The sequence below is a fragment of the Semicossyphus pulcher genome, unplaced genomic scaffold, assembly GCF_022749685.1.
Source record: "Semicossyphus pulcher isolate SPU_LCO1_2020_fin unplaced genomic scaffold, fSemPul1.0.p SCAF_18, whole genome shotgun sequence".
NCBI lineage: Eukaryota > Metazoa > Chordata > Actinopteri > Labriformes > Labridae > Semicossyphus > Semicossyphus pulcher.
In genome coordinates, this window is record NW_027211691.1 from 8,407,177 (window position 1) to 8,420,722 (window position 13,546).

The window sequence follows — 13,546 nt, forward strand, 5'->3', positions numbered from 1 at the left end:
CTCTATAACTGGTGGTCAGTGTTATGTTTGGATGTGGCTAATTGTGTTGAGAAGATAGGCTGCAATCAGTTTCACCCTGAGAATTACAACACAGTTTGGCGTATTTCAATAGAATACTACATCTGGTCCACTAGGGGCAGATATGATCTGTTATAACAAAAAAAGAAAGGAGAAGAAGAAACTGCGCGAGACACCCAGAATGCCACTGTTGTACTAACATAGCAAACTCGACCGAACCAGAACGGTTTCAGGAACATGGCGACGTTCAGTAAGCATTTGACAGCGAAAAACTCTTCAATAGCAGGCGGTATTTTGCTGTTGTTTTACCTACTGAAACAAAGAAGACGGACGCCCAAACAAGAGGGGTAAGTAATTGCCATTATATCATGTCAAGGTTTGCTTTGCAGTGCCGTAAACTTGGCTTTTGAGTGAGATTTTGATTGCTGTCAGGATGCTAATTAGCACCTGCTAGCTCTCTATTCTGACAGGTGACAGCGACCTGCTGCTGGGACACTGTTGAACTCGCTCCATTTTTGTTTTTGCTGGCGGCTTCCTCTGCCTTGCTTTCGAACAGCTCGAATTCTAGTTCAAAGTACAAACAATAAATGTCTTTGTACGCCAAAAATATCACCTTATCAAATTGCTTCATGTACACCTATGAATGGTCTATTTCTGTCACGATGGCTAACTTTGTAATAACTTGTCATTGTGTTGAGCTGTCTGACACGATGTCCCCTTTCCGTTATTTTAATATTTGACATTGCGTTTAAAAGCGACTCTCTATAAAATGCTAGGTGAAATCGTTCCTGACCGTTTCTAAAATGACAGCAGTCCCTGACCCTGAAATCGAAATTGGAACAATTGGCACTTATTTTCAATAAATTTCAATAGATTATTTTTAGATCAACAGTAACAAAAAATGCTAACAAATTCATTAATACAAAATGAGGGTAAGATTCTGGCAGTTGCCACTTCACTGAGGTGGATTAGGCTATATTTTATTAAGTTAAGGCTCCCTCAGAGTAACCCTAGTTCCCTTAGTGACGACACAGGATATTTTACTAACTTCACTACAGTATCAGTGGGAAATCTGTGAGGAAAACTTTATTATAGCTGAATTAAACTGGGACAATTGTCACTTCACTGAGGTGGAGCACATGTTATTAGGTTAAAGGTCTCTAAGCGTAACCCTTTGGACCTTAATGAAGACTGAAAACACACAGAACATTTTATTCTCCTGAATTAAACTTTGGTAATTATACTTAATTATGTAATAATAGATTAGTAGTTTTTACTGTGATGTGTAAAGGTGCCCTCTTGAGTTATCTTGAAAACAAAGCATCATGTTACTCACTTAAAGGCATTGTACCTCCTTGAGGGCTAACAGACCCGTTGAATGCAGGACTTTTTCATTCAAAGTTGATTGACAATTTTTTTTAAAACAACGCACTAAATATAAAACATGTAAAACAATTACTTTCCTCTTCATGCTTTGCTGCTTTTCTCAGTGCATTATCGCCATCTCCAGCTTGGTGGAATAGTGTGAAATGATTTTGCATGTGTCCTCTTACATCCATCACAATTAAAAACATTGCTCCTTACAGCTATGAGCTGTAAAAAAACTCCACAGCATACCTGTGGTATTGATAAAATAACCAGACTGGAGTGTTTTTAATTCATTAAGCGAATAGGATATTTTAAATAACTTTTTAACTTTGATGCAAAAACTACTTACCATAAAATGCACTGTATAAGATGTACTTTAATGCTTTTTTTTTTAATCTAAAAAGGGTTCTGCTTACTTATTATTACGTATTTTATTGTGTAACGATATTTTACCTAGATGATGGCGTTATAATCTAGCTAAAGCTTCGTCAGGGAGATGCACCGCCAGTGCAGCCACCACCCTCACAACAATCAACGTTACCGTAGGCTGAGCTCAACTATGGTCAACTATGGTCAACTACGGTTGACAACTCACTGGTAGCTGGCAGGATTGCAAACTCGACATGACTAAAACAGATGGTAGAGGCCACAATTTGTGTGTGTTTTTATAGTGTGTCAAATGAAAATAAATTGAAATAGTGTTGATAGTAGTTAATAGTGTTATGAATAAATAGCCATAGAAAACCTTTTTACCCCCCAAAACAGACTGTGTCTTATATTCCAGTGCAACTAATATTCCGGATTTTATGGTAATTCCAATATAACCATTATGTTCATTTTGACAACATACCCCAACTCAACAAGCAATATTGAATGAAAAAGCAGACACTATAAGGTGTTATCCCTCCAGTGAAAGACAACAACAATATGATCTGTCTGATTTAATTATGTTTCTTTCTTTACAGTAGAAAAGGAGGCTCAGATATAGTGCTGAACACTGAGGTGGGTAAATTGTTCATGTGTTTTGTCTAGAGCCTATAACCTTTTCATAAAATGAGTTTAATTAGTAAATTGATTATAAGCTGCACTTGTATTGCATCCCACTATTGTTATGTCGTTTTCTCAGAGAGATGGCAGAAAAGACCGTGCAGCAGTTGACAAGGTGTTCTTTTTTCGAATCCTCCGGATCCTGGGCGTCATGGTACCTCGAGTTTTCTGCATGGAGGTATGACATCAAACTGCTGTTAGACTGGTGTTGTCTTTACCATGATGTTTACATTTCCAGCTGTCGTCCAGAAAGCAGTTCTTCAAATCAAACCCTATTAATATAGTTAACTTAAATTTAAGTAATATCAGGGGCAGCAACAGGTTGTTTTTTTTTTCTTCTTGTTTTTACACTCCATTAGCAGCATACAGGCATAAAACATTTTATTCAAAATGCTGTATAGATAGTATAGCCTTTGACACAGAAACATCAGGTCCATAAGCCAAGGTCACAAGCGACATGGCTGTCTAGTTCATTTTGTCTTATCAGATCAGAGTTGTTTAGATATGCGCAGAGTGAAGGGCATGACAATAAAGGACTTCATGATATGAAGTGTTTTATAGGCTCTACTAACTATTCCTTGTGGTTTTGTCTTTACCACAGACTGGCTACCTTATCTTTATTGCCACCATGCTGGTGGCGAGGACCTACTGTGATGTATGGATGATCCAGAACGGCACCATGATTGAAAGGTCAGGGTCTAGCTACACACCTAGATTAATAATTTAAGTTTAAAATATAGATTTTATAATACATTACTTTGAAAATATATTTTATATGTTGAATGAAAAACTGTCCCAAACAAAAGTAAGTTTGTAAGTAACAGGCTTTCCTCAAACAAAGTTGTACGAAGAGCCAAAGACGGTGGTTGGTATATATTGCTTTGTTGTCTTAATCTACATGGTTTATGTACTATAGCCAAACGTCATTGGACACCCCTACTTCTTATTTATTTAAGGTGTTTAAGCCACACACTTTGCTAACTGGAGCATAACATCTATTGCATTAATATAAAGAATTTACGGGATGTAAAGAGCTTATTGACTTTTAACAGGGTTCCATTGTAAAATGTCAACTTTGCCAAAAGTCAGTTCATGAGATTTCTCTCCTACTGCTTCCACCTCAGTCAAAAGTCAGTGCTATTAACGTGAGGTGGAAGTACCTGGGAGCAGTAACAGCTGAAATGTGACTAGTAGTTGACCACGGAAACTCACAGTGCGGGGCCAAAAAGCCTTATAGTGCGTAAAAGTCAGTAAGTTATTAAAAACTACGGTTGCATCACTAATTGATAAGCTCTAAACTCCCAGTGGGAGCAACATCAGCATGAAATGAGTTACCATTGCAGAGCAACCACATGCAAGCCTCACAATAAGAAATGGGCTGCAAGATATTGGAAAAAAGTGTTCTTTGATATTTATTGTGAAAAAAAATACAGGACATTCTAACCTACCAGATAAATGCAGTGTTTTTATGTACATATACAATTAATTATCATACTTTTTATTATTTAAGACTTTTACGTTTATTTTCCTCTAACAAACAAAACCCCCCTCCTACTTTTATCACTCTTGGTCCGGAGACTCTGACACCCCCATGAAAAAGTAGAAAGAGTACAGTTTCTTTATAAAATGCAGTTTCTTAAAAAAAAAAAATACAAACACACTTGTGGGCTGCAGTTGCGTTACTTAACGGTATGTCATCTTTCATTTTTAATGAGGTTTTAATGTACGATTAATCAGTGTGATCAGCCTGTAACTTTTTGTGACCAAAGCTCACTCTGTCCCATTTCCTAGCGGCACACACAACATCACGCTATGTGCGCTGCAGATGTAGTTGTTAAGTAAACACTTGTCCGCTCCGTCCGTTACGTTACCAACAAACATTTGGTGTAAAAGAAATCCGCACTGCCGTGGCTGTCTCGCAAGCTCTTGTGCGGTCCCTCATATGTCTGCCCATGCACTCTCTTGATCACGGAGCATCTTTGAATGCACACCTCATTTTCAGAACAGTCAGTTCACTCTGTGCTCTGATGAAGAGTTACACTAATTTGATATCAGACAGACTTTTGTTGTAGATTACTGATGGAAAATGAGAAAATGGCGAGTACTAGTAGCAGCTCTACTTGTTTCAGTTAATTTGCCGTACAGACGCACGTCCTGCGATGTGACTATTGCACATGCGCACTTCAGAACTGAAGTGTAAAAATATTTTCGGTTCATTACGAAACTGTGGGGAGACAAATTAGACTACGGTGTGCCGCCTCAGTCTAGGTAATTAATGGGAAACACTGAATGGTATACTGTATTCAGTTGAGGCTTATGCAGATTAGTTCAGTGATCCACATTCAAATGCAGTGAAAAGATTTTTAAGTGTAAGCTAATTAGGTTGTGCTCAATCAAAAATGCATTCTTTTTGACAATTTTCGTTAGTGTAAAGAACGTAGAGATGAAAAATATTGAAATCATTCCCATGGCAGATCATTTGCAAATTGGTCATTGGTAGTCTTTACCATGCTGTCACTTTTAAACTGTAATGCTTGGTAGATGGGTTTGCCAGAAAGTTGTTTTTGTCCATAAAAAAAAATAAGGAGAAAGGTCCAAATTATTAAATGTTTCTGTAGGTTATCATCCAGAGTCTGTTTGCCAGTTACCAATAGTGTAATCTGTTAATTATTCACGGTCATGGTCTGTGTAGTTATTTTTAACAAGATCTTATAAATCCTCAGCCTGCTTAAGCAGGTTTAGTGAGTTATTGTGTCAAATCATTTAAAATGCTAGTCCTGTTAAAACAGAAATGTTATGTTCTCTTTTTCTTTAGTAAGATTTTAATGAAAATGAGTGGGGTGTTAAATTGTGCATTGCTAAACTGACAACTTTGTTTTCATTCTCCACAGCGGTATTATAAGCAGAGACATCAGTCTATTCAAGAAGCACTTTTATTCCTACATATCAGTCATACCAGGGGTAACTCTCTAACACATGGTTCTCATAGAGGTGGAAAAACAAGCTTTAACCCTTTAGACCCCAATGGAATTTTAGAATGTTGCTCCAGCTCCCTGAGAATTCTTTGTTAAATGCTTGTTTACTGACATATTCAAGTCAAACAGCTGAAGCTCAAAAACAAACCAAAATTGACAATTACAAGTTTTTTTTTATTTTAAAGAGCACAACTTTGTCTTTATAATGATACCAAATACAGTGGCTTGCATAAGTATTCATTGAGTTTTTCCACATTTTGTCACGTTAATGACCACAAACATAAATACATTTTATTGGAATTTTATGTAAAAGACCAACACAAAGTGGCACACAATTGTAAAGTAGAAAGTATTTTTTTTACAAATAAAAAACTGAAAAGTGCAGTGTGCAAAAGTATTCAGACCCCTTTTCTCTGAGTGCAACCAATTGCCTTCAGAAGTTGCCTGATGATTGCTGAATAATCGAATGTTGACCTAATGACTAAATAGAGTCCACCTGAGTGTAATCTAATATCAGTACAAATACAGCTGTTCTGTGACGGCCTCAGAGGTTTGTTAAGAGAATATTGGGGAGCAAACAGCATCATGAAGTCCAAGGAACGCACCAGACAGGTCGGGGATAAAGTTGTGGAGAAGTTTAAAGCAGGGTTAGGCTATAAAAAGATTTCCCAAGCTTCGTACATTTCATGGAGCACTGTTCAATCCATCATCCGGAAATGGAAATAGTATGGCACAACTGCAAACCTACCAAGACACGGCCGTCCACCTAAACTTACAGGCCGAACAGGGATAGCACTGATCAGAGATGCAACCAAGAGGCCCATGGTGACTCTGGACGAACTGCAGAGATCCACAGCTCAGGTGGGGGAATCTGTCCACGGGACAACTGTTAGTCGTGCACTGCACAACTCTGGCCTTTATGGAAGAGTGGCAAGAATAAAGCCATTGTTAAAAGAAAACCATAAGAAGTCCTGTTTGCAGTTTGCCAGAAGCCATGTGGGGGACACTGCAAACATGTAGAAGAAGGTGCTCTGGTCAGATGAGAACTTTTTGGCCTAAATGCAAAACGCTATTTGTGGCAGAAAAGTAACACTGCACATCACTCTGAACACACCATCCCCACTGTCAAACATGGTGGTGGCAGCATCATGCTCTGGGGGTGCTTTTCTTCAGCATGGACAGGGAAGATGGTCAGAGTTGATGGGAAGATGGATGGAGCCTAAACATAAAGCCAGGGCTACAATGGAATGATTTCAAACAAAACATATTCATGTATTAGAACGGCCCAGTCAAAGTCCAGACCTAAATCCAATCGAGAATCTGTGGCAAGATCTGAAAACTGCCGTTCATAAACGCTCTCCATCTAATCTGACTGAACTTGAGCTGTTTTGCAAAGAAGAGTGGGCAAAAATTTCAGTCTCTAGATGTGCAGAGCTGGTAGAGATATACCCCAAAAGACTTGCAGCTGTAATTGCAGCAAAAGGCGGTTCCACAAAGTATTGACTCAGGGGGGCTGAATACTTTTGCACACCGCACTTTTCAGTTTTTTATTTGTAAACATTTTTTAAAATCATGTATAATTTTCTTTCTACTACACAATTGTGTACCACTTTGTTGGTCTTTCACATACAATTCCAATAAAATATATTTATGTTTGTGGTTGTAACGTGACAAAATGTGGAAAAGTTCAAGGGGTATGAATACTTATGCAAGCCACTGTATATGCCAAAACGATTGTCTATTTTGTAAAAATCGGTTTAATAAATAACTTTTTGAGAAAACATCAAAAACAACAACCATTAATATATCTGTATAAAAATGTCTTTTGAAATCTTCACGTGAACCAACTGGTCTTCGAAAGACATCTAATATGTACATAATATGTAAATAGTAAGTTCACTGAATAGAGGAAATACCAGACTTCATTCATTAAATTGAATAAAATATTGATAGGCTTATTGGTTTAAATACATTGATAGCTTTAATAAGTAGTGCACATTTATATGTATCTTATATTAACAGTGAGTTATAGGGAAATTGAGAAAAATGTGAAAATTGTCCCCGGTCTCCCCTACGTGCCCAGAGAGCAGCATTTGTTACTGGGACACCCGCCATACCGTGTTTGTTTTCCCTCGCAACTTACTCGTGCGCTGTGAAAAGTCAGATCGCTCTGATCTAACAAACAAAACAACATCTATCATCAGGAATATCCCATAAAGTATCTAAAGTTAGGGTACAGATAAAGTTTGTAGTGACGTTCATTCATCCATACTGGCAGATGGAAGACACTCGGTGTCCCGTGTTTGTTTTCCCCCGTCAACTTTCGGGGCTGTGAAAAGTCGGATCGAAACAACATCTATCAACAGGAATATCCCGTACAGTCAGCGTATACAGATAAGGATATGATCAGATGACACGAACAAAAGAAGATTGAAATCGCTTCAACAACCGGTCAATCAGGGTGAGCGTAATCACTGTTTCTGCCCCCCAAAGCAGCACTCTCATCCCCGCGGCTGAGTCCCTCTTCATATCAAAGTTGATGGTGGGTCACTTTACTGAGCAAGATATAATTATAGTTAATTACAACTTACAATGTCATCATCACTTTCCACAATACATGGTAGATCAGGGTCCTCTTCGAAAATAAGTTGCCTTGCCTACTTTGAATTATAAAGACGCTGATGTTTCCGCGGAGGCTGCTGCTGATCCGACATTTTCAGGACTACAAAACTTTGACAGGAGAATGCTAGAAAAACTACAATGACAACATACATGATTTCCGGTTTAGTAACACTGCCAACAACCTAGACCAGCTGTCTAACAACTGCTAGCAACTTCATTGTCTGTTTTTGATATGATTAAAATGCTTTAGTAACAAAGGCCATTTTCGGCCGTTACAGGGAAATGCAGTACGCCCGTTATGGGGTCTAAAGGGTTATTAAACTACTAACATTGTGGTTATAACATATTGCCTTGTAATAGTGGTGTGTTGTGCTTTTCATAGCTTACTGTCTGAGGTCTACATTTCCTTCCAAGCCACAGCAATGGCCTGTGGGATTTATCAGGTGGTAAAGTTGATATGATAGGCTTACATTACATTACCATTAGCCATTAGCCAACATTTTGATATGTAATTCCATTCAATTTATGTTTTATCACTAAAAGATATGCAGTATTTCTGCAACACAAGTTTCGATGACGTTAGGAACTATCTTTTTTTTCTCTTAACAGATAATGAAACAAAAATAAAAGCAATGTGAAGTTAACAGTTATTAAATATAATTTGTTAATGGGAGAAACTCTTTTGTACATTTCCTAGCAGATTAAACAACAATACATGGTAACTTGTATTTGCCTGAAATTTACAGGTAAGTGTCTGTTGAAGACATAAATCAGAACCAAAAACTAGATTGTGAACTTTTTAGGTTATATGGTTTTGTTTGCCATTGCACTACATTGCAGCAACTTTAACAATTCAGCAGTAACCTAGAAATTCTTTCTATGCAGGTCTCTGTGCAGGACTATAGTCTGTTTCAACCGACAGTTAGTTGTACAGTAACATTATGTAATATAAGCTATAATCTGTTTAATTATTAGTATAATTTCTCAGATGCTGTCTGATCCAATGATCTCCCCTCATAATAGTCTGTCTAATTAAAAGTTATTAATCATGGAGCGTCTTAAAACGATCAATCTTATCAATGACATTGATATGTTTTATAACCTTCATAAACAGTGACAATCAATTAATTTATGGTAGGGACATACGAAGTTAGATACAATATAATTTGATATAATTTGAAAATAATGAAAATGGTAAATGTGCTTATATATTGCCTTTCTAGTCTTTTGAACAATTGCTTTATTCTATATGTTGCAATTGACCCTTTTACACACACACACATTCATACACCAATTTAGTGCCATGTTCAACTAATTGGTCATGCACATTCATACAGCAATTATTGGTCCAATATCTTGCCCAAGGACACTTCGACATGTAGACTGGAGGAGCTGGAGATCAAACCACTGTTCTTCAGACTAGCGGCCACCCACTATTTCTGCCCCAAACAAAGAAACAAGACTCTTGATTATAGAGTAAGGTTGCAGTCTCATTCCATGGAGTCTTCAGGCCCCACTAATCCCCCTGTGGTTATTTTGCTGAAAGGGAGAAAAGAATAGAGAGATTGTGAGACACACCAATATAGGCTTAAACAGGAACTTGACTTTGAAGATGTTGTTTGGTCTTTGTTTCCCAACTGAATTTATGGAACTTAATTATTTTTGATTGATGAAAGTAAAAGAAAATAACCAGTTCCTGATTTTAATATGAATTTTTAAATTTAACCATTTCTGATTGGCCAGTTATGGCATTTAGTTAGCAATACATTTAATTGTTAATAATTTGTTGGTTACGTCATCACAAGTGTTTTTCATGCTGTGCTTGGACAAAACATTGTTTTCTGGAGCCAACTCACATCCTTACTATCTCTGGTGAAAGTTCCGCAGGCAAAACAGCGACAGGTAAACAAAACATAGCAAAATGGCAGCTGCCGACGCAACACCATTGCGTCCTAAAACTTCTAGTCTGGGAGCATTTCACCCTTAACGCTGCAAAGAGAAGGATTGCCTGCAAGATTTGTAAAACGGACCTTGCTTATCATGGGAGCACGTTAGTAATTTGAAGAAATATTTAAAGGGAAGGCACGTTGGATTTGTATATGATGCAGACTAGGCCTGCAACAACTAATTGATTAAATCGATTAAAATTGCTGATTAAAATAGTTGGCAACGAATTTCATCATCGATTAGTTGGGTCTTGGTTATGATGCACGGCATGTGCTGTGAAAACTTCACTGGGGGCAGCCAGCCAATGCTGCGGCTTGTGTAGCTCACGTGATGAATTACAGGAAGTTACTCCGTCTCCTCCTCAGTTTGTTTTGCAGTGCTAATAACGTGTAATAATCATAGACTGTATAAATAATGGCCGTAGTCTCAGTGATGTCACCCATTGGTTCCTGAAGCAGCGTTTTGAAGCCCGAATTGCGCCGCCGCTGGGGGTCACCATATTGGATATGCCAGAGCCGGCTAATCCAGAGACGGGCAAAGAGGCGGAGCAGCTACGGCTATGAAGCTAGGCTATATGCTCCTCAGCGTAGCTAGCGGTTATTAGCCATAGACTGTATAAATAATTAATGAGCTAGTTTGACTTTCCCCGGAGGAGATTCTGTCGGTGACTGACTGCAGGTGTTTAGTTATCAGATTAAAGAAGTAGTGGACTCTCTGCTCGCTCGCCCGGTGAGAGAGCGGTGAGCCGACACGTAACTGGAAACCTAAAATAACCAGTCTGCTCAACACAGCAGTCCGCTGTAATCTCTCCGGGAAAAAGCCAACAACTCCTGACTCCTATTTACTGGCCGACGATTAAATAAATGTTTGATAAATGCTGCACAGGCTAACAAGCAGCTAAAGTGAGCACAGTATACCTGCTACTTAGTGCTAAAAATATTTCAATACAATAACACTAACATTTAACTCATCGAAAAACTGGAGCTCAGACTTCTTGCACAGCCATAAAGTTCCATAAATCCAGAGAGACAGATTATTTGTCCAAACTTTGAATGAAAAAATCCCCAAAAGTCTCCAACAACACAAACAGGTGAAGGTGAGCTCAGTGTCTGTGTCTGTGTTGAAGTCTAGCAGACAGCCAGCAGGATCAACCTGTCAATCAAGTGATCCGGCCCCTATGATTTAAGGCTTAATATAATTAAAACGGGTGTGTTATAAAAAAAATTCACCCCCCCGTACAGTTATTTTGAACAATAAAATTAGCTATTTATAACAAAACCGTTTTTTGTACCGGGCTGTAAACATGTTTATTAAAAAATTTAAAATTGGCATTTTCCCACCTGCTGTAACGTTATTTCTTGTTTTCTGGAGCCAGCCTTAAGTGGCCACTCGAGGAACTTCAGTTTCAACTTCTGCATTGGCTTCATTTTTCAACACCGGAGGTTGCCGCTTGGGTAAAATCAAAGTGTCCCTATTTGGAGGTTTGAAAATACGGTCACCCTACATTATGGAGTTTTTCAATATTTCATGGCTTTAGTCAGAGACACACTGAAGTAAAACTTTTTATATTCACAACAGTTACTTGAGTATTTTGGTTAGTTACATTTCCCTATTATACTCAAGTCATGGCTGCATCCCCAATGTCCTTTTTTTATTCTAGTGGCCTTGTCTGTACTTTCCTTTTTCATGTGAAATTTTTAAGTAAATCAACAAGATATTAATTGAGTTACTTAATTTATATATTAACAATTGATATATATATATATATATATATATATATGTATAAGAAAACATTACGTTGTGTTTTGAATACAATGCTTATACTAAAATTGAGCTTTTTTTCTTTTTATCCGATTAATAATTGATTAATCGTAGAAATAACTGCTTTGCTTTTAACATTAATATAACACTGTAGCGCTATAGGAAGAAACCTAACGCATCTCTCTTTTAAACATCAACTATGTCATTTAACTTAAAAGTCCAAAGTTACAGCCACGCTGTGTGATTTTTCTTATTTACATTTTCAGTCCCTCACCTTAAAACCTTTCCCCTTGAACACACATTATCTCTCCTTCTCATCTCTTGTACTTTATCCTTTTATCTATCTTTTTTCAGTAGTAACCAAATCAGCAGCAAAGTTTAAGACATATTTTCAAATGAAGAACTCCATGTTATTGTCAATATTGTTAGTTAGCACATACCTCTTGTCACTACTGTTAATTTGACTCGCTTGGTCAGGTCATTGGTGCCACCTTGTGGCCAAAGCTGCACTTTGCTAGAACCAGTTGTTATACAACGAGTCCCGACCTGGAACCGGTTGCCCACATAAAATGTGGACCCGAACCAGTCTGGGTCCCAGTTCAGACAATTTTGAGACCCATGGTAACCATGGCCATATACTGAAGATAAAATGGATATAACTTTTGAATGCTTCAACCTACAGACATGGTTTACGGCTCTAATGAAAGGTGACACTTGGAGGTATCCTATCCCATATAAAGATACTACTGACACAGAACTATTAAAGCATAAACTTTTAGTGCAAATTCACCCTTTTGAAACCAAACTTGTGCATATAAAAGAGTCAAAACAAGTGCTATGGATGTAAAAGGAATTTATATAAAAAATAACACACAGAAAACTATTTACACATCTACATGCACACACTTTTTACACATCTATCTGCCTTCTTTAATCAAAAATGAATGTCCATGAATTTTGTGCAGCGATGACAATACTTTAAATTACACCAGATAACTTTAATTGAAAGCAAGGACTCTTCTTCACACTTCTAGTGGAAGCTGACTAGTACGATCACATTCTGATCTGTTAGCAGAGAGTGAGAAATTTCGTAAATAAGTGTCTTGCTCAAGACAGGCTGCTTTTTTTCTGACCAGTAGATCTTTTCAGTCACAAGCCTGCCTCTATAACCTGTATGCAACTTTCTCCTCGTTGATGCATCATCACATTTACTTAAAACTTGTGAAACATGCAAATAATCCAGGCAGTTATTGAGGTCTCCAAAATGGCACTGTATATGTTAAGTTTAATAGAGATGCACCACAAAGTATATGATAATTGGTTTGCAAGATTATGTACACATACCTGTATTTACCTCGAGCAACATTGCTGGATTTTCGGTTAGCTTAGCGCCATAAACGCCTACAGTCTGGAAATTAGATGTCAGAATGATAAAAGACTGTCCAACTGTGCCATGAAGGATGTTTCAAGACGTACTTTTGTTATGTGCTCGATTCAGCATTTCTGTTATACACAAAAAAGACATCAGAAAACATGTTGTGTATAGTGTGGTGGAGCTAAATGTGTTTCTAGTAATCTAGGGTAATAGAAAAAAGATTGTGCTTACCTTGTCAATATCAGTGTTGGGATTTGGTAGAAGCAATTTGGTTATTAATACAAATTATTATTAATAATAATTGTGATTATTAATGTTATTAAAAGAATATCAGTCGGAATGGCTAATTACGGGGCACCACCCTGGGATCAGGTAATAATAACCAAAAGAAGAAAAATCTGTCTCAATATTACATATCAAATATCAATATTGT

At 37.5% G+C, this 13,546-nt stretch overlaps 1 protein-coding gene across 2 annotated transcripts in view; it reads left to right on the top strand.

Annotated features, from left to right (window-relative positions):
• The first annotated feature begins 232 nt into the window (after positions 1–232).
• The window catches only part of abcd3a (ATP-binding cassette, sub-family D (ALD), member 3a), a 45,588-nt gene continuing 32,274 nt past the window's right edge, over positions 233–13,546 (top strand). For both annotated transcript variants that reach the window (XM_069667440.1, XM_069667441.1), the window contains exons 1-4: positions 233–365; positions 2,352–2,388; positions 2,513–2,611; positions 3,035–3,123. In XM_069667440.1, the coding sequence (XP_069523541.1) occupies positions 256–365; positions 2,352–2,388; positions 2,513–2,611; positions 3,035–3,123 (335 nt within the window). In that variant the 5' untranslated portion in view covers positions 233–255. The remainder of the gene's footprint in view (positions 366–2,351; positions 2,389–2,512; positions 2,612–3,034; positions 3,124–13,546) is intronic.